We start from the raw sequence: 25864 nt of genomic DNA on the forward strand, positions 1-25864 counted from the left end.
GAGGGGTTAATTGTTATTTATTGTCATGCAACATGCAAAAGACATGCATATATGTCTAATCACTACTGTATTTGAATCAGGAACTGAAGTAGGAGGAAGTAACAATAGCATGTTCTTACTTACTTGCCTGCAGAGACCTGGCAGGTAATAATAGCAACTGGATGAGGACTTTCAGCTACTAGAGACTGGCTTGGATTTGAGCTAGCTACCTAAAGGTGTACTTATATACTGCTTGTAGTTGTTTATCCTCCGGTTACAAAGTGCAAATGCTATTCCAAGTACCAGTCAGACTTGTTGGGGAGCATCTAGGACTAGGGAAACAACACAAACACATTTTTCACTATCTATGCATATTACTTCTTGATGTGCTTCTTACTTGCTCTGCTGCCATGCCTATATGTGGACTGTCAGTGTTAAATAAGCAGTGGTTAGCGACTTGCCCTCCTAAATGGTGTGTACCAAGCTGTTAATGTCAAATCTGATTTACTTGAAAAATATTCTTGCCCAAGTGGCCACAGGAGGGCAGCATTACCTTTGAAAAGAAACTATTTAATTGCCTCAATAAAATAAATTAATATTTGCATCTATGTGCTTCAAAGTCCCCCTTCACACCTCCCGAGGAGGATTTAAGAAACATGTGTCAGCCTGTTCCTTCATTCCAAGTCTATTTTGTGAGCATAATCTCTGCTGTGAAATGCAGTACATGGAATTCAGAGTTCTGCAATCACCAGCTTGCTAGATTCTGTCATTTGAATGAGTTTGAGTTTCACTGTGTGGATTTCATCAATTTTGCCTCTTCTATAACTTCATTTATTGTATTTTGAGGGGGGAGTGGAGAGATTTTATTTTTAAAGGAACAGGGTATTTTTAAACAAAATGCTAAGTCACTGGAGGATGATTGATTAAATATGAGTTTGTTTGTTTTTTAAAGTAACAAGAAACATGAGAGAGACAACATCAGATAAAATTGCTTGCTGAAAATCATAGAGATGGAAGAGACTTCTTCCAGTCTTCTCTTGAGTCCTTTAAAGTTCTTAAACACAACAGTTTGCCTTGCTTTTGCAATTTTTGCAGTAATTGCTCACTACTAATGTAATTTTACTCTTGGCAAGTTCTGGTTTGGTGAAAAATTGAGCAAATATTTGAGTTAAAATTATCACCTAAATGCAGTAATTATAAGACACTTTTAGGCTCACAGCATCTTCTGATCAGTATTACATTAGAGTAATTGTGCAATTAGTAAACTTCTGCCTACTTGTCAGCTTTTGCTTAAACAGATTTAAAGATAGGACCATGATTATGGAGTATTTGCTATTTAATAGCAAGGTGCTATTTTTTTTTACATATTAGTAAAAGGAATGTTAGCAAGATTAGTCTGTCAAAAGCTTTTTGCTAATGCCTGTATTTGAAATCCATGTTTTTGTGGTTTTCGGAGAGGACAGGGACAGGAAGGGGTAAAGGAAAAAATCCTTGTCTCTAAGCTGAGAAAACTATTTTGAGGATATCTTGACCATAGAGGAGTAGATAAATTAGGGCACTAAATCTAACAAAGAATATTTTGGGGGGATTTGATGCCCCCAGGAATTAAGAATAGAATACAGAGCCTATTTTCCTAAGAACATAAGAATGGCCATACTGGATCATACCAATGGTCCATCTAGTCCAGTATCCTGTCTTCCGACAGTGGCTGGTGCCAGATGCTTCAGAGGGAATGAACAGAACAGGGCAACTTATCAAGTGACCCCATCTCCTGTCATCCAGTCTCTGTTTCTGGCAGCCAGAGGTTTAGGGACACCCAAAGCCTGGGCCTGTGTCCCTGACCATCTTGGCTGAGAGCTATTGGGAGACCTATCCTCCATGAACTTAATTATTTTTTGAACTCCAGTTTACACATTTGGCCCCACAACATCACTGGCAACGAGCAGGGCCAGCTCCAGGCCACAGTGCGCCAAGCGCGTGCTTGGGGCGGCATGCCGCGGGGGGCGCTCTGCTGGTTGCTGGGAGGGCGGCAGGTGGTTCCGGTGGACCTCCCGCAGGCGTCCCAGCGGAGGGTCTGCTGGTCCTGCGGCTCCGGTGGAGCATCCACAGGCATCCTGCGGTAGGTCCACCGGAGCCGCGGGACCGGCGAGCGGCAGAGTGCCTCTCGCAGCGTGCCGCCGTGCTTGGGGTGGCGAAATTGCTAGAGCTGGCCCTGGCAATGAGTTCCACAGGCTAATTGTGCATTATGTGAAGAAGTACTTCCTTTTGTGTTAAATTGGTTGCCTATTAACTTCATTTGGGTGACCTCTGGTTTTTGTGTTATGTGAAGGAGTAAATAACACTTTTTCTCTAGACCATTCATGGTTTTATAACTATCATATCCATCCTTAGTTTTCTCTTTTCGAAATGGAACAATCCCAGTTTTTTTAATCTCCTTGTATGGAAGCTGTTCCATACCTCTAATCATTTTTGTAGTCCTTTTCTGTACTTTATCCCATTCTAATATCTTTTCTGATATGAGGTGGCCAGAACTGCACACAGTATTCAAGTGTGGGTTTACCATGGATTTATATAGTAGCATTTTCTGTTTTATCTATTCATTTACTAATGGTTCCTAACATTCTGTTAGCTTGACTGCCGCTCCACACTGAACAGATATTTTCAGAGAAGTATCCACAATGATTCCAAGATCTTTCTTGAGTGGTAACAGCTAATTTAGACTCCATCATTTTGTATGTACAGTTGGGATTATGTTTTCCAATGTGAATTACTTTGGTTTTATCAACATTGAATTTCATCTGCCATTTTGTTGCCCAGTCACCCAGTTTTGTGAGATCCCTTTGGAACTCTTTCCAGTCAGCTTTGGACTTAACTATTTTGCGTAATTTTGTATCATCTGCAAATTTTGCCACCTCACTGCTTAGCCCTTTTTCCAAACCATTTGAGTATGTTGAACTGCACTGGTCCCAGTTCAGATCCTTGGGGGCCCTGCTATTTACCTCTATCAACATTTTTTTAAATCAGTAAACTAGTTTGCCAGAAAAGTCACAAAATGACTACAGTCAAAGCAAATTCTTTTAAAGTCTGGACTAATACTTGGAAATGTATTTACAATATTTGCCCAACTCTTTACAGTTTTAAGGAAGTTGGTGGTTATTCAGCATGGTTGGAATTTTCAGAGCAGCGTGGAAGATTATCACTCTACACGCGTTCATTTTAGAGGGAGTTGTGTGGTTAAAATCCTGCAGAAAGCTTTGAAAATCTCACCCCACATAAAGAACAGGAGTACTTGTGGCACCTTAGAGACAAACAAATTTATTTGAGCATAAGCTTTCATGGGCTACAGCCCACTTCAGTGGATGCATGCAGTGGAAAATACAGTAGGAAGATGTGTATATATACATACACACAGAGAACATGAAACAATGGGTGTTACCATACACACTCTAACAAGAGTGATCAGTTAAGGTGAGCTATTACCAGCAGGAGAGAGAGAAACTTTTTGTAGTGGTAATCAAAATGGTTCATTTGCAGCAGTTGACAAGTTGTTAGGAACAGTGTGTGTGGGGGAAATAGATAATGGAAAAATGGTATGGGGGAGTTTCCAAGTTTGTACCCACACCTTAACAGGTACACCACAAGGAAAGAACTGAAATGACTAAGGAACATAAATAACGTGCGTATGTACATGTCATCGATGCGCACAAACATACTAGCCTATGGAGTAAGCGTACCCTCACATTTTTGTGGGCGAGGAATGAAATTTGGGCATAGGAGGAAGGACTTCAGGCACTTGTGCCCTATAAAAGAGGTGACCCACCTCACTAGAGTATTCTATTCTATCTACGACAACTACTAACTATTAGTAGGCTGTACTCATTTCTTTTCAAACTTTAAGTTTCAAGGGGACTAGGCTAAGCTTGGTTTCCCTAAGCTTCTGTTCTTAGTTTTGTTTATTAGGTTTTAAGTTTGTTAGTTAAGTAAATTCTAAGTTAGCTTCGATACTCTAGCTTCTTCTAAACTTTGCACCTCTCAAGAAGTGAAGAACCTGAACCGCCAGAGGCGAAGCTGGTCCTGTGTCTCTTACCATCAGGTTATCCAGGAAGGGTGTAAGTATATTAACCAAAGCTTTATAGCATATAATACCATAATACCGTATGTGTCTTTTGAATATCAGTAATACAATTGTAACTTCATATCTTTGATTATTTTACCATTTAATTACTACTTCATTTATTTTAATAAGTCTTTAAGGCTATATCTGTCTCAGTGTAAGCTTCCTGTCATACTCCTGAGGATCCTCTGTAAATTCTCTGGAGTCTGATTCGGGACAAGAACTTTTCTGATCAACAAATTGGCGAGCCTAAAACCCAGACTATCCAAATTAATATTATTAACACCCTAAATCAGGCAACAAAGGTAGAACTGGTCAAAAATTAACCTCTTTTAGTGTCTGACTCTACTTTAAGTTGATTGTGTCCCTTTCAATTAGTACAAAGAAAGTGAGGAGAGCAAAGGAAAATGTAGGTCACAATGAGGTCAACTGGACCAGAACCAAGAAACACAGTTCTCACTGAGGGAGTTATTCATGCTTGGATCAGATACAACCCTTAGGAATGTACTGTATAGGGCAGCTTTGCATTGACAAGGGATGGATGATCTAATTGGACCTTTCTGTCTCCGTTCTAATGGAAGATAACACAAAGGGTGTAAAGTGTGCATGTGTGTTCCACCTTTTAAACTTCTACTAGCAGCTTGTGGGTCAGCCAAGTGACCTAGCACTTGTGCTTTGCATTGTGATGTGGGAGAACCCAGGTCTTCAGCCTTGGGACCTAAGGTTCTGCTGTCCTAAGGCGTAATGTATGCTGCTCTGACAACATCATGGGATCCAAAATAACAGATAATCCCCTGGGATATTCTCTTTGGGGCTGTAGATTAGAGCAGTACACAGGCTGCTCTAATTTACCTTGGGCTCTGACTCCACCCCAGAACATAAGAGGTGCAAAGGTGGCTTAAAGCTTAGAATCTGGTCCTGGAGCTAAAGGTATCACAGGCCTCTGCTATAGAGAACACTGTTTGCCTTTGGGATCCAAGTAGGCTCTTGCTCTCCAAAGCAGCAGAAGCTGGGTATAGCAATCCCTGAAGCCAGATCTAAGTGCAGTGCTGGATCCTGTTCCCTCACTCTGGGGTGCAGGACTTTGGACAGTTCTGCAGATCCACCAGGTCCCAATGGGGCTTTTCCCCTGGCAGACTTGCTGTCCTGGTAAGACTAATGCCCCTTGTGCCTGGAGGCATCTTGTGATAAGATGGAGTCAACAGGCATGGTTTGGGCAGCAGGGCCCAGGAGGACAGCTACCCCTAGATTTTCCCCACAGCCACATTCCACCCTTTCCAGCAGCTGGGGCTGGGATTTAGGATCAACATATCGACCTGGCAACATGGACTAACCCAGACCGCTGAGGGCTGGGAGCTGCCTGGCTGAAGCTTTTTGTACTAGGAAGTGGCTCGCCTCCATGAGAGCCGGGGGCAGTAAAGCCCAGCCCTGCCCCGAGGCTGTCCCTTCAGCGCGCGGCATGCCAGCAGCAGTCCCCTTTCACAGACGGGCAAGCTGAGGCGGCTGCGGCACTTGCCCAAAGTTCCTGAGCGACTCAGTGGCAAAGCGGAGCCATTGCGAGCCCAGTCCGCCAGCCCTGCGCCTGGCCGGCCCCAGCAGCCCTCCTCCCCGGGCGGGGCAGGAAAGGGTTAAACGCCCCTCCTCCCCCCGGTGTACGGCTTTCCCCAGGTAGGCGTGTGGCAGCAGGGAAGGGTGATGTCATGGCTGGGCGGCTGCTCCAGCGGCCGGCAGCTGAGCGGGGGAAGCCCCTGCCTGGGAGCGGCGCGGGGCGCGGGGCGCGGATGCACCCAGGCGCCGGGGGCCAATGGCCGGGCCGGGGCCGGGGCCGGGGCCGGGGGCGAGAAGGTGCAGCGTGGCCGAGCATCCCCCAGTGGTTACCTGCCAGCTCCACCCCCCGCTCCGGGCAGCAGCGCAGGGGGCTGGTGGTAAGTGTCCAGGGCGGGCTCTGCCGGGAGTCCCGGCCAGGGGGCGGGAGAAACCCGGATGCGGCAGCCGATAGCCGCTGCTCTTGCAGAGGGCCAAGGTTGGCACCTCCGGGGACTCTGAGCCGAAGGGGAGCGGCCCCAGGGGCTTGCCCTCGTCTCTGAATCCAGCCAGGGTGACCAGACACCAGCTGTGAAAATGGGGACAGGGAGTGGGGGGTAATAGGTGCCTATGTAAGACAAAGCCCGAAATATCTGGATTGTCCCTATAAAATTGGGACATCTGGTCATCCTAGAATCCGGCTGCCTGTCGCTGGGAAGCTCCACCCGCTGCACGTTGTATTTCGGGAGCGTCCAGGGCGCTTTGGTTGTTAGCTTCTGCTTGGAGAGCTTATTGGTGTTGGGGGAGGGAGGGCAGAGGAAAAAGAAAAGGCTGGAAGTCTCTTGCTCACCCCTTGAGATAATGTCCCCTCTTGGCTCCGAGGAAGGGAGTTGAAGGGTTCACGTTTTCCTGGAGGGTGCGGCGGTGGGGATCTCCTTGCCAAGCACAGTGAGGGCAATTCAGAGCCAGTTCAGACCTGGAGGAATGCTGGCTTCTTGTCTGAGCCCCTTATAGAGGATGGGGCCTGGGCCTGAAACTGTGAACTCTCCTAACCTGGTGGGCAGACCTGTGTTTCTAGTTCAGCAGCGTCTCTCTTACCTACGTTTCTGTGTTCCAGGTGCCCCAGAGCAGTTTCCACTGCAAGAGTTAGAGGGTGGCAGCCCAATTACCGGGCAGGCAAAGATGAGAACCATTTTGCCCTCAGCAGGCTATATGCAGCCATGAATGTCAAGAGGGTATGTTGCAGCCTGGATACTGGGGTTATCGCCTGGGCTTTTTTGGAGGGGAAGTGCCGTGAGAGTGTTGTTTAACAGGAAACTTTTCTTCTTCAAAGGATGAAATTCCTGGATGCAGCTCTGGTATTAATCACTAGCCTCTTTCCAGTTAACGCCTGATTTCAGATTCCCCTTTTTCTCAGAAGCCCTTCTCTTCAGGCTGGGTCTCTCGCCAAGTGACTGGTATGTCCCTGGCAGGGGAGCCAAAAATTAATAATGAAAAAACACCTTCCCAGAAGACTCAAAATCCCCATCTGGGGGAATTCTGGGAGGAAGGAGGTTGTGATAAGTCTGCAAATAAAGCTGAATTAAAACTGCAGAATCTCATCGACCTTTGCCTTTCTCCATAGGTGGCTGAGGAAATGACAGCAACAGCAGGAGGTTAAAGTCAACAGCAGGAGGACTGCTAAATCCTTATGCTGTCTGTATTCTCCTTGGGACAAAGGCTCTGCCCCTTCCTGCTGGGTGTGATGCTGTGTCACCGGTCTCTCTCAGCTGGGGTGCTCACTTTAGGAAGCATTATCCTGCTGGAGGATGGTTATGGGTGGAGTTGTTCCACTGGACCAGTAAGGTGAGTAGGAATCGGTAAGCTGGATTCAGCAGAATACGGGCCACATGCAGTCCTGTCATCAGGGAGCATGTGTCTGAGCAAAGCATGAAGCAGAGAGTTGAAGCACAGGAGGAGGAATGATGTGGTGGGGAATTAGTGCATGATTTCACTCCACTGAGGTGAAACAGACAATGCCTTCTAGCAATTACCTCTGGCTAGTCCAGCAACAGCACTGACAGGTCTAGAGAGAACTGTGTTCAACCTTACTTCGCTGGAGTGTGTGTGAACATGACATGGGGCATTCGAGAGTGAGAAATAAAGGGAAAACTGACAAAATCCTGGAGAGAATAAAAATCTTTTAAAAAATGCATATACCTGTATGGAAAGTATAGTTTCATTATTACAAACTCAGCCAATTTCCCTGAGCTTTGAGACGGCGTGTGTAGTAGTAGATAGAGAGATAAATATAACTTGATAGTTCTTGAGTCATGCAGCAAAATAAATAGTAGGAGGTTGTTAAATCATTGATACTTCTGGCACTGCTACACACCCATGGAATTCCCAAGCCTTCTGTTTTGGCTCAATCTGATGTTTGTGTGGGATTGTATTTTGGAGCGGTGGAAGGGAGCTCTGTGTGGATAAAAGCCCTGGAGATTGAAATCCTCTGTCTGCAAGAGACATGCAAGATGGGCAAAAGCTGTGCAAGTTTCCTCCGCGTGATGCTTCATACTTGACACAGGACCCCGCTGGAGATGGAGTTTGGTCTCTGTGACTCATTCAAATCCTTAGGTATCTCTGCTAACACTGCAAGCTAGGGAGTCAATTAGTACCTATTTTAAGTTAACTTGCCTCTTGCATGTGTGTGTTACAGACCTGAGATACCATATTCTGGGTTGTGTGTGTGTTTGTCTGTTTCTGATGGAATGAAAGAAAGCATTTGACAGCATCCAGGTGGAACATGCCTCAACAGGACCACTTCAACACCCTTTTACTCCCTGAGTTTCCTCACCTTGCTAGTGCACAGAACATGCTTTGAAATGCTGACTTTCTCTAAGGTGGGAGGAATTCTGTACTGTAAGTAAGACATGTACAATGTTAAACACAAGTAGAGGGGAACATGTGCATTATGACCATAAAGAAATGACCTTTATCTCATCTATAGGAGACAATCTCAAATTGATAGGAAATAATGTACAGAGAACGCTATACAATCATATTTATTACTACTCATTTTTTGTTTCAGTACCTGCAAAAGCACCTTTCTTAAAGCACTAGAGCTCCCCACCTTGGAAAGCCAGGCCACCTGTGCTTTACATGATAAATCTAAAACCGAAACAGAACCAAAAACCACTATTCACAGAATTCTTAAATTCAAAAAGAAGCAATAAACTTGAATTTGGTTGGTTGGTTGGTGATATGTTTACTTTGCAATGGAGGGAATGGTGATATAGGTTGTTGATGCTTTGTTTCTCTATTTAAGAATTCTTATAAGCTATATTTTTATTTTCATATTTCAATACTTTGTGAAGCACCTACTGCTTGATTTTCAAGAGGTAAAGTGTATTTGCAGGCACATGTCCTTACTTTGCAACTAATTTTCCATTCTAGAAAGAGAGCAAGGGTTACTCCTGTGAGTAAAGTTACTTGTGTGCAAAAGTATTTCTGGAATTGGGGCTTATGTCGGCAGACTTGCAGCTGGATATGTGCAGGTGAACGCTTATGCCTGTGTGGAGTTCTGCTGAAGTCAGTGGGGCTCTGCACAGACCCCAGGGACAGCCCATCTGCACTTACTTATAGGATTGAGGCCTAACTGCCCAAGCAAGGTTCTCTGCAAGGTTTGAAAGTAATAAGGATGTGAGAACTTCCATAAAAGTGATTCTTACCAACTATTTTAGATTTTGTGGGTTTGGCTGTTTTGATACAGATGATGTATTTTTCATGCTTTTAAAAAAATATATAAGTGAAAAGAGACGTTCTGGATTTAAACCTTCCCCTGCAGTGTTTAGAGTACAAGCACCAGGAGCACTGAGAAAAACAGACGGTAAAGCTAACTGAACAGCCAGGGGCCAGGAAGGAAGGTCCAGTGATTAGGTGCTAGTTTTGGACTTGGGTACAAGTTCCTGTTCCTTTCCAGAGTTCCTGAGTGGCCTTAACCTGTTTGTGCCTTAGTTCCCCAGTTGTAAAATGAGGATAATGGGACTGTCCTGCCTCACAGGGTGTTTAATAAATATAATATATGTTGTGAGGTGCTCTACTAGTACAATAAGGGGAGCATATAATACCTACCTCTGTAGCACTTTCCATCTGTAGCGCTCACGGCCCTTTGCAAAGGACATCAGTACCGTTGGCCTTATTTTACAGACAGGGGAAGCTGAGGCACAGAGCAGTGAAGTGACTTGCTCAAGGTCACCAGCAGACTAGTGGTGGAGCCAGAAATAGAACTCTGAGCCTCAGTTGAATGGACCGCACTCCACAGTACCTAGATAATGTAGTGTCCCTGTCCAAGCTGAGTGAAATGGAAATAAGGAGCAAGCAGCACAGTAAAGCAAACAGATCTAAGGAAGCATTGCCAGGTGTTTTTCAGTAACACAGAGAAGAATGATGGCTAAATATCTGTTTTTCATCTTGCTAGTGCCCCTTTAATGAAGTGGTAATCTCCATTCATGGGCCATGGATCCGAAGAATGCTAAGCTCAGGATGAAGCTGCCTTTTACCCCCGGCCAGAATGATAAGGTCTCAAGTTTTGACCCTGTAGTTCAAGATGAAGAAGATCTCTATGGTATTTTCTGCACGAGGTGCAATGCATCTAGTCCCGAAGTAGAGCTTAACTATGCATTAATAGCAGATGAGTGTCCACCCGCCTCAGAAGAACTTTTCCCTGAACAAACAATAAAAATCAAACTCATCAGAGTCTTGAAGCATCGTCCAAGCGCTATCATCTTCACTGAGGATTGCGTCTGGTGCAGAGGGAGCATTGTTATTGGGAATGGACTTCCCAGCAATGCTAACATATTCATCTTTAATGGCTCTGCTCAACTGAAATGCAGACCTGGAAGTGAATGGGAGAGAAGAGATGACCAATCCTGGCAGGTTGAACACCACAGATCAGAACTGAAGAGAGACCAATGCATTCTGCCATGTGAGAGCAATGGAGCGGGAAAGAGCATACGTTCTCGTAACCACCCAGACCTCGATGAAGTGGAGACAGGGCCCTGCTGTGTGGTGAGTTCATCTTACTTGTTACCATGTTTGGGGCATATTCTCAAAGAGGGCTAAGACATTCAAAAGTGACTGGTGATTTAGGGTGCCTCCGTCATTGGTGCCCACCTTGAGATGCTTGAAAGGGCATCGGGTTTTCAAAGAGCAAGTGTTCAGCACTTTCTGAAACTCAAGCCCTCCAACATGTCTCAGGAAGGGCATCCAAAATCACTAGCCACTTCTGAATATCTTTGTCTATTCTGAGTTTCATGGTTTCAGGCCTATGAAGCTGCACAGCCAGGGGTCACTCTAGGGATTTTGCTGCCCCAAGCATGGCAGACTGGCAGGCTGCCTCCGGCGGTTTGCCTGTGTAGGGTCCGCTGGTCCCGCCGAAGCCGCGGGACTAGTGGACCCTCCACAGGCAAACCGCCAGAGGCAGCCTGCCTGCTGCCCTCGCGTCACCAGCAAAGCGCCCCCCGCGGCTTGCCGCCCCAAGCACATGCTTGGCATGCTGGGGCCTGGAGGCGTACCCTGCGCACAGCTCAACCTCTGCGTATGGAGTTGAGACTTTATACCAGGAATCAGTAAACTTTTTGGCACGCGGCCCGCCAGGGTAAGCACCCTGGCGGGCCAGGCCGGTTTGTTTATCTGCCGTGTCTGCAAGTTTGGCCGATCGCGGCTTACGCTGGCTGCGGTTCACTACTCCACGCCAGTGGGGGCTGTGGGAAGCGATGGCCAGCACATTCCTCATCTCGCGCTGCTTCCCGCAGCCCCCATTGGCTTGGAGCAGCAAACCGCAGCCAGTGGGAACTGCGATTTTCTGAACCTGCAGACGTGGCGGGTAAACAAACGGGCCCGGCATGCCAGAGTGCTTACCCTGGTGGGCTGCATGCCAAAGGTTGCCAATCCCTGCTTTATACCCTTGACTATTCTTGTATTGCTATACAGAGGCCCTACAGCATGCAGGGAGTTAACTCCCTGCTTAGACCTCACAGAGGTGTACAGGATGGAATAATGAGGCAGATCTGGGGACTGAAGGCCCTGTCAGGCTCTTGGAGAGTTTGTAGGAAACCGTATTAAAAAAACAACTCCTAAATAATAGGAAGAGAGCCCCGTGCCCAGCTGTTACAGGGTTGGGCTATACCCTGGTCTGGTGTTTTCTGGGAATGCAAAGCCTTTTTTTTTGTTTTATTATAACTAAAACCCTGTGGAACAGAACTTGATGCTGACTTTAGGCCTGTTCTTTCACTGCAGAGCCAGCTGCTCCACTACAGTTCTCCCCTTTATTCTAATCCCGTGCTTACACTTGTTCCACTTTGGGGGTTGCTGTGGGGAAGAGGCATGTTCTGCTCCAGCATGGGTATGTAATGGCATAATAAAACTGGTGCTGAGTCAGTCAATGGTAAGGGTCATAGAATGACCATTGTTCCCTTTGCCTAATCTTTTCCCTGTTTATTACATTGAGTTGAATGATCAGCTGTATTCCTGTGCTCTAGTCTGGAGAACTATCTGTCTCTACTACTTTCTGCCTTTCCCGTTCCCACCTCTGTGGAATCTGAGCACCTAGTGATCAGAGTGACCCTATTTTTTTTCTGTTTACAAAAGATATGGTAGACTCTTTGTAAGCCAGAGTTGGATTGACTAGGCAACCTGAAGAAAACAGATACCCCAAACCAAATTGAGTTCTGTTTGACACCTGCCACCACTTATGTCATACAATAATTTGGATTGAACTCAGGAAGAACAGATGGTTACCAAGGGGCTGCAAAGTGAGGCCTACTTAGGGTGACCAGATAGAAAGTGTGAAAAATGGGGAGAGGGTGAGGGTTAATAGGACACTACATGAAACAAAGCCCCAACTAGCATGACTGTCCCTATAAAATCGGGACATCTGGTTACCCTATGTTTGCAGGATAGAGCAAAAGGCTGGAAGCTGGCAGATCTAGGTTCTAGTCCCATTGTGTAAAGTTCCCTGGCTCTTGTTGCTTATTACTATGGTGGTTTGTTTAGATGAGCTAACTGGAGGGGGTAATTTACTGTGTCTGATATGACTGGGAAAGGCTGATAAGAAGCCAGGAGCTCCCTGATCTGATTCACCTGCAGGATAGCCCAGCCCCTATTGCTCTGCCCCATGAAGCATGTCCTGTGGCCCTCTGAAGCCCTGTTATGCCTTTGAGCAGAAAGTCTGGAGCGAGAAGGCTGGGGCTCCCAGGACAAGCATTTTCTTGTTGTTGTAATATATGTGTTTCACAGTCTCAGGAACAGGAGCCAACTTCTCCACATGTGGAGATTTCTCAGCACTCTTGAATGCGCTGTGCACTGCACAACCGCTGAGCTTTCGTCTATGTGGTGCAAAAGGTTGGTGTCAACTGATGGCCCAAGATATCTCTAGGCTGAAGAAATGTCGGCTATGGATTAAGCACCATCTCCAAGGAACAGCGTTAGACTCGCATGTGAGCCTCGAACTTGTAGTGGTTGGATTCACTATTTTTTCACATGCAGGTCACCATTGTTTGTGGCCTTAATGGCATGTGAGACCCTTTGCAGACACTCTGATGATAAGGGCTCTGCCTCAAAGGGCTTACAGTTTGACAGTGTGTAAATAGGGGGGAGGAGCAGAACAGGGGGAGGAAACAGCAAAGAGTGTGGTAAGGGAGAGTGGGAAGAGAATGTGAAAGAGGCAGTTAACCATGCAGTATGGGTGGAGTGAAAGCAAAAAAAGTCCCGTTAATAATGTATTACATATCCTTCGTCACTGTGTGCATTGCTTCCAGCTGGTCTCTAGTTAAACTTTTCCCTCTCTGCATTTACCTAGAGCAAATGGCTTCAACTGGTATTTTCAGCTCCCTTAAACAGCCCAAAGTTGCTACCTTCTATGATTTATATTGTAGTTGTGCTCTATTGTGCTAGGTGCTGTACAAACATATAATAAGTGTCAGTCCCTGCCCTAGAGAGCTTATGACCCTACGGCCTGTTGCCACCAGGGATGAGAACAGGAGAGGGCAGCAGCAGGTAGAAAGTGGAGGGCATTCAGATCCTCACTGTCTTACTGCTTTTTGTCTCCCTCCTTCATGTGAACTGGAAATCACTTTATTTGCCCAGTCCTGCGTCTGAAGTTCTATTTTTCCTGTGGTAACTGATGCTACCACTCCCACCTAAGGCTGAGCAGGGGATTGTGTTGGTGCCATCAACTTCTGCAAGAGGCATGCAGAAACCGAAGTTCAGATCTCAGCAGGAACTGCTGAATTTCCTTTATATTGTAGTTACTGGTTCCCTTCAAGCCTGGAACCTTCATATTGTGTTCCTGTCTGGGGATCATAAACAGATGGTGCAGTCACTTATACAGCACGCTCATTTAAAACCTCCCTCTCCCCACAGTTCAGACCCTCTTTAAGGAAACAAAGGCAGCCAAGAAAGCTGGGATGTGGTTGCTGCATATTTTCTTTCTCAGGGCTTCTGAATTCTTTGCAGTAATGGAGACAATGCAGGCTTGCAATCAGCAAAGTAACCAATGTGGCCTGGCATCCTGCCCTCTCTGTGGGAGATTCCTGGGGAAGAGGCACCCTGTGAGGAGTAGGAACCAGGCGAGTGTATTACGGAGAGCAGAAATTCTCTCATTCATGGCAGCTGGGCTTTCATTTACTAGCCTGGGGGTGCTTTTATTATTTAAAAGTGGGAAAGGATTTTTTTTTTGTCAAGAGGTTTATAACTTGACTTTGAAAATTTGGTTTTGGATGAAATTTGCTGGTGATTTGAAACCCAGAAACGAGGTGTTTTTAAATCTAATTTTCATTAGAATCCTTTTGAGTGCTTGGGGGAAGGCAAGGCAAAGCAAATAAAGACCCCATATAACCTAGCATTGTTCTGGGTTTGGAGCAACATTGCTATTTCAGTCTCAGAAAAATCAGGTTCCTCTCTCGAAAAGTGAAATGTAATTTTATGGGGTCCATTTACCCTTCCTCTAACTTTTCTTCTTGATTTACTTTAGATCAGGGAGGTTGCATGGACAAAGGCAGCGTAGCTCTTTTCCAGGGTATCTGCAAGTCATTGCATTTCTAAATACAGCCACCGAATGGCAGCAAGTTCCCATCAGATAGTGCCCAGTGGCCTTCCTGTCAGCATACCCTTTAGTAACGAAATACTCCCGTGTCATGTGGAAAGGACCTGATTTTGGGGAGCGGAGGATGGCTAAAGAATTTTCTGTAAATCTACAGAAATCAGATTCTTTTCAGCTCCTGCCGATTTTTCTTCTATTTCCAGAGGATGTGAGCAGCAATGCAAATGGCTCAAATTCAGCTCTGGTGTAACTATTGACATCAGTGAAGTTGGGTCCACTTACACCAGAGCTGGATTCTGCCTGACTTGTTCTTGCAGGCCTCCCCTCACCTAGAAGCTTGCATCATTCTTATAAACATCTGTGGCAATGACTGGATTTCTCATGAATAGGCCAAACTGCTGAGGGAAGCTATGAATTATGTAGGCTCATTTCAGAAGCCTTTTGGGATGTCCCTGAAAACAAGAGGCTGCTAGCAATGATGGCAAGAAAAGCAGAGCGGTGAGCAGGTGCCATAAAAGCTTGATGTAGCATCCTAGCAGTAGAGACACCTCAGTCCTGACCGGCAGCCCCTGCTATGTCCTGGACTTGGCACTTCGCGCAATTTTGCTGGAGCACCCCACTTGTGACCTGCAGTCCTCTGCTACCCTAGTCCTGTGTTGCTCTTGCTAAATTATTTACTAATTACTATTCCATTCCATGTGACCAAAAGCTCCTCACGTTTTCAAGCATTGAGATAGGATAGTGATTAGATACAATTAACTTAGGTTTAAACAGAGACTGGGAATGGTTGGGTCATTACACTAACTGAATCTATTTCCCTATGTTAAGTTTTCCACACACCTTCTATGGGTTATCTCAATTATTACTTCAAAGGTTTTTTTTCTCCTATAGCTCATCTCAATCGATTGGACTCTTCCAGTTAGTATGCGTACTTCCACCTTTTCATGTTCTCTGTATGTATAAATATCTCCTGTCTGTGTTTTCCATTCTATGCATCCGAAGAAGTGAGCTGTAGCCCATGAAGGTTTATGCTGAAATAAATTTGTTAGTGTCTAAGGTGCCACAAGTACTCCTGTTCTTTTTGTGGATAGTGATTATGTGGTTTATTGTTTGTGTGGGTATTCATGATGCACAGATTAAAGTCCTGGCCTAGCCTATAGTGAGCTCAGAAGAGCTGACATGGATTCTCTGGATCCAGACTGCTCTCTGTTAGTTAATTCAAAATCCTCCTCAGGGACATGGCTGGGATCTTCCCAGGACATTAGAACTAGGTGTTAAAATGTACGAGTAGGTTGATAATGTTTTGCTCACGAAAGCTGGAAAGTCAATTGTGTCTCTGTTCCCTGTGTATTTTGTAGTGGATGAGAATGCTTTGGCCATCAGAGGCATGTGGCCAAGTGCTAGCAGGGACGTGCCATCTTGTAGTCGACTAGCAGGATTCTGTGTACTATGCGGGTGTTTCCTGTGTTTATGGCCCTTTATGATACTTTAACCCTACCTGCATCATTCTCAGCCAGCCCAACCAGATGTCCAGGTTTTGCTGGCATGATTTGAGTATCCCAGCAATCTCCTGTTTTTTTTCTGCTTGGTCAAAGCTCTGGAGAAGCAGCTGGAGCTGCAGAGCTAAGCAAGAGAAGATCCAATAGCAAATTGGAATGGACTCAAAGGGAGTTTGTACCTTTATTAAGTGTACTCTCTGGAGCTGAGCTTTTATTTAAAGCCTTGGCGTTTGGGACGGTCATTCTAGAGGTGCAGATTGCAGGACAGAGTTACGCTGTGCCCTAGGATTGGGTCTGTCATTGGGCTGTAAATAGCGCAGGACTTTCTCTATATGTTTGCCATGTGAGACATGCGACTATTGCTAATAATAAAAGATTCTAATAATTCTTTGCCCTTCTATGGCGCTGCTCTGCTAGGGATTTCCTAGCACCTGATAAACATTAACTAATCCTCTCAACACACTTCTGTGCAAGTTGTATTATCCCTGTTTTTAAGGCAAGCAGGTGAACAAAAATTACCTGTCTATGCCCTATTGCCCTGTTCTGCTGCTTTCTGCTGCATAAACTGTGTGTGTTCTATATTTGTTTTTCAATTTATTTTAAAGTGCTGGCTTATTAATTTTTCGCATGTTCAGTTTTGTCTTCCTGATTTTGCTGAAGGTCTCGTTTGTATGCAGACAGGGAGTTGCCACAGGTCTCTGCTGATAGGTGTGGGCATTGAGTCTTTAACAAAGAGAGCTTTTCTTCCAACTGTTTGTCAGGTGTTCCAGTAAAAGAGCTTTCAAGAAAACAAACTCACACCAAAGTGCGTTAAGCAGTCTCAACAGAAGTAAAATCCACCTGTCTTCTCTATCCATTAGGATTCACACCCTTGTTATCTGGCATTACAAACCTACCTAGTATTCCTTCAGAAAAAGACTGGTCAACAAAAACTGAATTTTATAATGCTTAAAAAAAAAAGTCTAAACCCAAGCTACTTTGAGATGTCATCCGTCATGAAGGAGATTAAATGTCAAGTCACTTTCAAATGTGGACGAACAGGCACATGCAGAGGTCAAGTGGCTTGATCAAGGTCACATAGTGAATCAGTGGTAGAGCTGGGAGTAGAACTCAAGAGTCCTGAACTCAGGTGTCGTCCTTGAATTACTTGGTAATACTGCCTGCCTATTACCTGGCAGGGGAAATACCGTGTTCACAAAGGTGGTTTTCCCAGGATCAGGCTCATCCATTGTACTGCGGGTTTGCTGATCCCTGCAATTTCCCCAAATGCATGAAACTCGACAAATGGAATTGGACTGAGAGGAAGGAGGTACAGTTGCCAAACATAAACTCTTTTATGATTGTTTCAGTTTGTCTGTCCAGACTTGAATCTGTCCAGACTTTCTGTCCAGACTCGAATCTTCAATAAGTCATTTGGAGAAGACTGAAAGAGCTGTGAGGGGCACATAAGAAGCTGTAACTCATTTGGGGTGAGAATACAAAGTTGCTTTGACATGAAAAAAAAAAAAACAGGACAGGTTGCTGAGTAAACAGTTAATAAGCACCCACAAAAGCCTTTATGTATTTATTTTTAGTTAGAAACTTTAAAGAAATGAAGTTCTCTTCTGTCCCATAGGAAAGCCTATTATCACAAGGTGTGTGACTGTCAGGGTTATGGAATGAGCTGATTGGATTCTGAACATTCTTATGGGCTATAAATGCCAAAAAAGCATTCATTTTGAGCAGAGAATTGCCCAGGTATTAGAGATGGGGCTGGGAGTCAGAGACCTCCGCTCGAGTCTCAACTCTGCCATTGACTTAGTATTAAATTACCATATTTCCAAGATCAAAAGCGGGGAAATTCTTGTGGCAAAAATTTTTGGGGTCAGAAAATAGTCATTCAAAATACAAAGTACACTTTTTTCTATAACGTGTGTGGGTGTCATTGCTGCCAGCTTCTGGTTCGACAGTGACACATGCATATTTCTCAGAGTGGAGGATTTTTTCCCTAGTAACTTAGTATTTTCAGTGAGCTTATCATAAAATGCTGAACAAGTTGGCATTAACATTCACTCTGAGCAAAAGAACAGCTGTGGGGCTGTTTTTTTGCTCACTTGACACTGTCGATCACCCTTCATGCTTATTTCACTAGACTGTTTGTCCTTGCTAAACACAGAGCTAATTCTACATGGTATAGCAATGTGTCTGGAACAAACATTTGGTACACCTCTTCCCCGATATAACGCTGTCCTTGGGAGCCAAAAAATCTAACCGCATTATAGGTGAAACCGCGTTATATTGAACTTGCTTTGATCTGCCGGAGTGTGCAGCCCCGCCCCCCTCACAGCACTGCTTTACAGCGTTATAACCGAATTCGTGTTATATCGGGTCGCGTTATATCAGGGTAGAGGTGTAGTTACTTTAAACAAAAAGTTTTGATTGATGGAATGAAAATCTGAGACTTTCAGCTATCCTGAAAGACATTCCTGGGACACCAGAACATCATTTGAAAATCCAGAAGTGGGACATATGATCAGTTTACTTATGTGCAATTTTAGCCACCGCTAAATCTTCAAAATTTCTCTTGATTTTTGCATCTCTCTGTAAATGAGGCCTTGGATGTCTTAAATTGGGCACTCAAAAATAGGGCATTGTAATTAGTGGATGTTTGTGAAGACTGAAATTTTTAATGTCCCTTCCTCAGTTTCCCCATCTTTAAACTCAATAAAACATTCCCCTGCCACATAGGGGTGAGGACTGTGAAGCTTCAGTTCACTGATGTTTGCAGAGCACTATGAGATCCTAGCTGAAAGGGACACGTTGCAATAGAAAAACAAGTTGTTAATACTGGTGGCTATTTTGTATGGATCCTTTGGTATGTATGGCATGTACTGTTGGGGCTGTTTAAGCCATATGAGCTAGGGGCTTACCAAAACAAAGGAAGAATACATAGAGACCTGTAAAAAGGATATGGTTCTTGCCCCTCTGTCAGAGAGCAATATGCCACTGAATACACACTGATGTGCCCACCCCTGCTCGCTGACGGTATCTGTGTTCCATCTCCATCTCTTTCTTCTGCCTTGCAGCCCTGTGCTGATCTGGTTGAAAGCGGAGATTGCTTGCAAGCGAGGGCGATCCCTGAGCCCCGGCTACACCTGCTGCAGTCCTGTAAGAACTGAGTCACTGTAACTTAAAGGCGGCTTGTGTAAAGGTTAGCGCAGGAAGGTTTGGGGACATTATCTCCGTTCTGGGGGAGGCTGGGGTCTGATTACCCATACATTAGATGAATATTTTTGCTGCCGTGCTTCACTGATAGGGAGCTGCTTTTGTGGCATGATGGGCAAGCGAAAGGTCTATCCGAGATTCTTGTTGGCTCCGATGCCATTCTTGAGGGGTGTCTGCTGGTTGGATGTGCACCAAGTGCTGGCTGGACATGCTGTGTTGGACAGAGGATTAATTAAAATCAAAAGTAATCGCCCTTCCTCCCCGCCCTGTGTGTATAAAGTGATTATTGCAGTCAGTTGAAATATTGGGGTTATCTGCGGGGGAGAGGGGGAGTCTGGGGCATCAGCAAATGAGATTCTGGGGGTGGTGACTGTATAAGGGGCTGCAGGGGGACAAAGCAATTGTTCTGTGCCTGATGCTAGCTCAGATGCTGAGAGAAGGGTGCAAAAGTTACTGCTAACTCTTCCAGTAAGTGCCCTCAGATCTACAGCTTCCCTAATGACTGTCCAGATCACTGGTCAGCTGGGAGCTTAGTTTAATGTCTCACCTGGCCAGAGCTGTTACACCTTCCACCCCTTCATATGACTGTCTTGTGGCTGCATGGAAGATGTTAGCATATATGATATAAATAAAGACTGGACCTTCCTTTGACCCTTGGGGGTGGCTGCTGGCCAAAAGCCAGGCCATTGATATGTACTGTATTCAGTCTATTTTCTGCAGCTCCCGGATGGTTCAGTGAAGCTGTTTTCACCCCTCACGTCACTCTCCCTGTATGTTGTACAGTGGAAGCAGAAATTGGTGAGCCACGTCTCTGCAGAAGGCCTGCTGTGAGAGCCATGTGGCGTCTATGCCATCCCTCAGAAAATCCAGGACAGTGGAATTAATACAGCGCAATACATATGAAAATCGTGACCTTAGCGAAAGTGTTCTCTATTTACTTGCCTTGTTTTTTTTCTGCAAGGGTTGGGGAAGAAAAGGCGTTTAAAACTAAGGGGACTGTATTTTCAGAATAAAAAATCTGGATTTTTTTTGGTTACTTTGTTTTTTTTTTTTAGAATTGCAAAATACTCCTAAAAAGAGAGCAAAATAAACTTTTAATTGCTGGACATGTTGATTACTCATTTAAATGCATAACAACTCTTTTGATACCACGTTGTCTTCCTACATGCCGCACAGTGAAAACTGTGGTCATTTAAGCCTGTATCTGTAGTCCTTACTGATGCAAAACTCCTGTTGTTGAACTCTGTGGGTTTCCTGCCTGACTATTGGCTATGGGAGTGTGTCTTACAGAACTCGGTGAAATGGAGCAAGAATGAACCTATAGTTGCATGAGTATTATTTATTTCATAGCCTCATAAATAGTGTCTTTACTCTAAACTTGACAGATTTCTCCAATAACTCCAATAGTCAGTTTCTTGATGGGTTTTAGCCAGCTGACCAGCACCCCAGGCCTCAATGAGGGCTAGTCATTTGGCAAGTTTTGGCTTGAGAAAGTTCAGGCTCTTTTTTCCTGTTAGTTATTTGTGCTAATTAAAGAAAATCTGTGTTTTTCATGAGAAAAGACTCATTTTTTTCTGCTTTAAAAAAGTTTGTTTTGGGGTTGGACATTTTTTTCACAGCTTTGAATGCTTCAGACAGGGGGAATAGACTTTGCTCAGCCTTTCCAAACGAGTTCTCTTTTTGGTTGAGCTCTAGAGTGGAAAATTTCAGTGTAAAGGGAGAACGTTTTCAGCATTTGAAACTGGAGATATCATGGGAATTGCCAATGCTATAAACAACTAGTGAGTGAGAGCATAGTGCTGTGCTTTTCGTTTAGTTCCATCTGTGTGAGCCTTAAAAAAATGAGGTTACTTGGTTGTAATTGGGGGCAAAGTCCCCTGGACTTTTCCTATTCAGCGCTTCTGATTGTGAAAGATTCTCAATATTAAATCCTCTGTCCCAGAGGCTAGCATCTAAAGTGAACTAGCCTGAGACAGAAAAGTAATTCTCTTTACCACAGGAGCTGATGTGGAGGTTAAGTAATTGTCTATATATTTGTAACTTTCCCAGCAAGAGATGCTTTTCTTTGTAGAATTTGGTTTCCACTTGCAGAAATAGTGGTGCCCTGAGGCACAAACGTGTCTCCAACAACCCGCTTGTGCTGAACAGCACATGAGAAAGCATGCTGCAGAGAGCCGCCTGGCTTCGTAAACAGCACCTGACTCAAGCAAGTCAGAATCTGTATGGGAGAAACAGAAAGTTTTGGGTTATTGACAGCAATTACATAATGCTTTTGGCTCCTGATGCTGCAGAGCAACCTGATGGCAGTGATACTTTTTCTTATTTGAAATGTAAAACAAACCCTGGCTGACCAGTGCTCAGCAGGGATTGGATTTAGTACCAGATGTGTGGAGAGCCGATGCTGGGGAGCTGTTCTAATGCATGCTAATCTCTCTGCTATTCCAGAGCGCCTCTGCTAGTGCACCTCAGTCTGATCTTCAGCACCCACCGCTGTTCCAGTCATGGGCTCTGCCCCCTTAGCCTGCAAGCACACCTTGCAGCTTGCCTTAGTCCTGACATCCAGCGCCCTCTGCTCTTCCAGAAGGTCAGCTTACATGGTGGTAGTTTTTGAAAAAAGTCCCTTTTTGAACATTGTATGTCTTTCACCCTGCTGCTATTTCCAGCAGTCCAGCGCAAAGGGATGTTTTGTGGAATGGTGGCAGAATAAAGAACTGGATTATTTGCTGGATGAATTAAATGTGACCTATTGACAGAGCCAGAATATTTTCCCTTGTTTTGGTCATAGTATGAGTTCATTTGGCATGTTAATAGACTGCCCATTATCCTTCAAAGCAGGAATGGAAAGTACCCTATTGGAAATAACTCTCTTTGCCACTTAATAGCCTTTCTCATTGTCCTCCTATGTCAAATTCAGCTGTTTTGGCTTAGGCCCTCGTATAAGCAATTGTTGTATTGAGCATGCCAGGGCTTTTTCTTTATCAATTATCATCGTATGGTGTCTGTCTGTGTCTCCTCGTTTCCTCAAGGAATTACCTGGTAGTGATGACCTAGTGTAGCCAGTCACTTCCTGAGGTATGATCTACCAACACTCCTGAAAGGAAAGTGCTAGAAGTGTCATTTAGGCTGAGGGACTAATGGTGGTGGTAGCAGCTCCTGCTAGCTCTGCAGCAGATGCCTAGAGCCCCTTTCTAGAGTATGAGGTAGAAATCCCAAGAAATTACATGTTTATTGACGAGAAATTATTGTTGTTATAAGCGAAAGCTACCAGTTAAGCTCAGTAGCCATTTGTAAAGTATTGGTGTCAATGATTTATTGCCATTGCTGAATGCAGTGGTTTTCAACCCTTTTTCATTTGCGGGCCCCTAGAACATTTTGAATGGAGGCGTGGACCCCTTTGTAAATTCAGTTTGTGGTCTGTGGACCCCTTCCATAGGTGTCTAAGGCTGAAAACTGACGGAACAGAATTCAGCTATAAATGTGGCAGGTGCTTGGCACAGTATTTGATGCAGTGTGAGAAAGGGCGCTACCCTCTGTGCTTCTGTGATAACGACAACACTTCTGGTTTTGACCTGTAGGTGGGGATATTCACATAGTTTTGATTGATCAGAAAACTGGAATGCCCTTTCTGGGGTCTGAAACTTAATTTTCATAGTCACCTTTTGCGGATCCATAGACAGACATAGTCTGCAGCCACCCATGGATTTGCAGAGCCCAGGCTGAAAACCACTGCTGCAATGCAATACTGGAGGCTGCCAGGAAATGGTGGTAGTGTATCTGTGAGGTTTATTTTAAGGAAGGACTCTATAGGAGTGAAGTGTTAGAAAGCAAAGTGGAGGAACCTCGGAACTATAAAGCGTGTTGAATACAGGTTTGGTAAACATTGCATCTCCTTGCGAAATCTAAAATTCACCTTCTTAAACCTCTATGTTATATGAAAATAGCTCGATACAAAGCTAGGGCATGACGATACCTTTCCAAAGCGAGAGAGGTTTGTGCTGATTTACTGATGAAAAGGAAAATGGATGGAGGAGTTGGGTGAAAGTCAGCCATGGAGTGTGTGGAGGGTCTGCTCTTTCTGTGTGCCTGTGGTGAGAAGAACCTCCACCCCTCTGGCTGTTTGATCCCTCACCCTTAGAAGATGGCTAGGCATCTCCTCCAAAGGTCTGAACAAGCAGAGCTGGGCTGGGAGGAAACCTGGCATGTTTTGGCTCCATCCTGTCCACAGTTTCAGAAATCTCTGCCAGGAACAATTGGGTGTGTTAGACTCACTGGCTAAATCTGCTTGGCATTGGAAAAAAAAATGGGGAAAATGAGAATAAAAAGTTAACCAGAGTGAACATGATACTGGGAGAAAATTGAGGGGAGATTGAAAAATTCTGCGCCCAAATTCAAGACAATTTTCTCCACTGTTTCTTTCCTTCAGCAAGGCAAAGCCCAACCATTTCATATAACCCTGAGTGGATCTGGCTTGAGTGAGTGCTTAATGGAGATACCACACCGAGTTGTGACCCCTTGAAGGCACAGCACACCCAATTGTGTTCCTGCTGGAGGGCTTGTTAGTATGCAGTGCGGCTCCACACTTCTCACTGAGGCGCTAATGATCCGTGGGTATGAAACCTCACCCATGTTGTGGATCTGCAGGGGAGGGAGGAATTCAGATAAATTCTTAAAGATGCCAAGGATGCGTTCTGTGGTTCAGTTCCTCTCTTGCACTGGTTCTCAAAGGAGCTGAGGTTTCTATGTTGCTGTACTTAACTCTTTAGCCAGCCACCATCCTTTCTGCAGAAATGCTCCCAAATTATATTGCACCCCACAGAATGCCCTGGCTATCCAAACCTATGGGAATGGAGAATATACTCTGTTCCACTCTCCATCCAAGGCTCTTGGACGATCTGCTATTGGTTGAGGGAAGTTGATTCTGAGATGCCAATTAGAAAATCTTTTGTTGGTGGCTGTGACTCGGTGCTCTGAATGGCGCAGCACAGCACATGCGTCCATCATGCTCCTATGTAGGCAGTGGCAGTGAGGATGTAGGCTGTTGGCTGGCTCATCAGATTGTGGTGGACCAGATGATCCAAGAACATTTGTGGCAAGCAAAGTCTGAGCATGCTGAGTCACCCGCAATCCACCATGTAGGGTGGTGGTTGTGCCCAAGATGGCTGGAAGCAGATGCTGAAACAGGAAGAATGTAAGTTTTCTCATATCCCAGTGGGTTTTACATGTACCCACGCCACTTGCTCCCGTCAGGGAGGAGAGGATCCTACATAGGTTTGGACAGCATTTTGGATCTCCAGTCTGGAAGGTCATGGAAACTGACAACCACTGATCTGCTCATTATTCTGTGACTTGCTATTGCCAAGAGCAGCATTTCTGGGATGTTGAAATCCCTCCTGGAAATGCTAGTTTCAGGGAATGCTATTCACGCTGTCAGCTCATGCCCCTGACTCACTGGTAGATCCTGGGGGCGTGGATAGGGCAGCAGGGAGAGAAGGTGGAAACTCCGAGTTGGCAGGGTCTCTGGCTCTCTTTGCTATACAGCCCCCTCAGCTCTGAGAGGCTTTCTGTCATTATACAGCTGACCTCTTGCAAAATGAGTGGCTCAGTCTACGTCCCAGTGCACAGGTGCCCCCTTGGGGAGGGGAAGAGGAAGTAGACCATGGCCCCAAAGTTGTTTCCTACAGGGCAAGGGTGTAGGGGAAACTGGTGTTGCTGCTGCCTGTGCCAGACCTGAATAAGCAGAGGTCATTGGCCTTCAGGGCTGGCAATCCAGCAGCTTCCGGTCCGCACTAAAATACACACTGAGATTGTCAAGCGCAGCTAAAAACCAACCACACCCCATTTCATTTGCTGCTGCCTGTCCTAGCAGCACGTGTCAAGGTCATCCCTTTGACCCACTCTTCCCAGTTTATCAGGCATGTTCAAAGAACACCTCCTGCTGTTTCCCAGAGAGGCTCTGGCACAGAGGGAAGACACAGCGATCCAGTGCAGAAGGAGTTAAATGCTGTCACTGGAGAGGCATTCTCTAGAAACGGGTGGCGTTTCTTGTGGGCAGCAGGTTTCATGCTCCTTCTTTCCCCCCACTGCTTTGTGCCCTCTGTTGCTCTGCTTCCAGTGCTGCAGGACCAACATATCGATTCAGCCCTATTAAAATAAAAGAGTTACTGTTCCCTCTATGCTAATGGGCTGAGTGCCTGCTCCGCAAGTAGCCACTCTCTGCCTGACCTCTGGGAAATGTCTGTGTGCAGCAGAAAGTGGAAAATCACTGCATGTTAATCACTTGCTGGAGCTGCTACGGAGGAACACAGCCCAATGTTCACACTCCTTCAGCCTCTCCATGTTCACCGACAGCACTGGGGCCGGTCCTCAGGAGAAGCCTCAGCAGTAGCAGCTGTCAGCCTTGACAGCCGTGGACTGTGGCTGGAAGGGTGCCAGCCTGTGATTTGTTATTAATACCCTGCCTGAACA

At 45.3% G+C, this 25864-nt stretch overlaps 1 protein-coding gene across 6 annotated transcripts in view; it reads left to right on the forward strand.

Moving 5' to 3' along the window:
- The first annotated feature begins 6951 nt into the window (after nt 1–6951).
- The window catches only part of STARD8 (StAR related lipid transfer domain containing 8), a 149473-nt gene continuing 130560 nt past the window's right edge, over nt 6952–25864 (forward strand). Inside the window, exons 1-5 of one of the 6 annotated variants that reach the window (XM_050964589.1) lie at nt 6952–7074; nt 7242–7462; nt 8313–8496; nt 10074–10663; nt 11894–11999. In XM_050964589.1, the coding sequence (XP_050820546.1) occupies nt 10112–10663; nt 11894–11999 (658 nt within the window). In that variant the 5' untranslated portion in view covers nt 6952–7074; nt 7242–7462; nt 8313–8496; nt 10074–10111. Of the gene's footprint in view, nt 7075–7241; nt 8231–8312; nt 8497–10073; nt 10664–11893; nt 12000–19260; nt 19343–25864 lie in introns of those variants that run through there. The other 5 variants (XM_050964590.1, XM_050964588.1, XM_050964591.1 and 2 more) reach the window with 5 other exon arrangements.

The sequence above is a fragment of the Gopherus flavomarginatus genome, chromosome 8 (genome assembly GCF_025201925.1).
Source record: "Gopherus flavomarginatus isolate rGopFla2 chromosome 8, rGopFla2.mat.asm, whole genome shotgun sequence".
NCBI classification, from domain to species: Eukaryota; Metazoa; Chordata; order Testudines; family Testudinidae; genus Gopherus; species Gopherus flavomarginatus.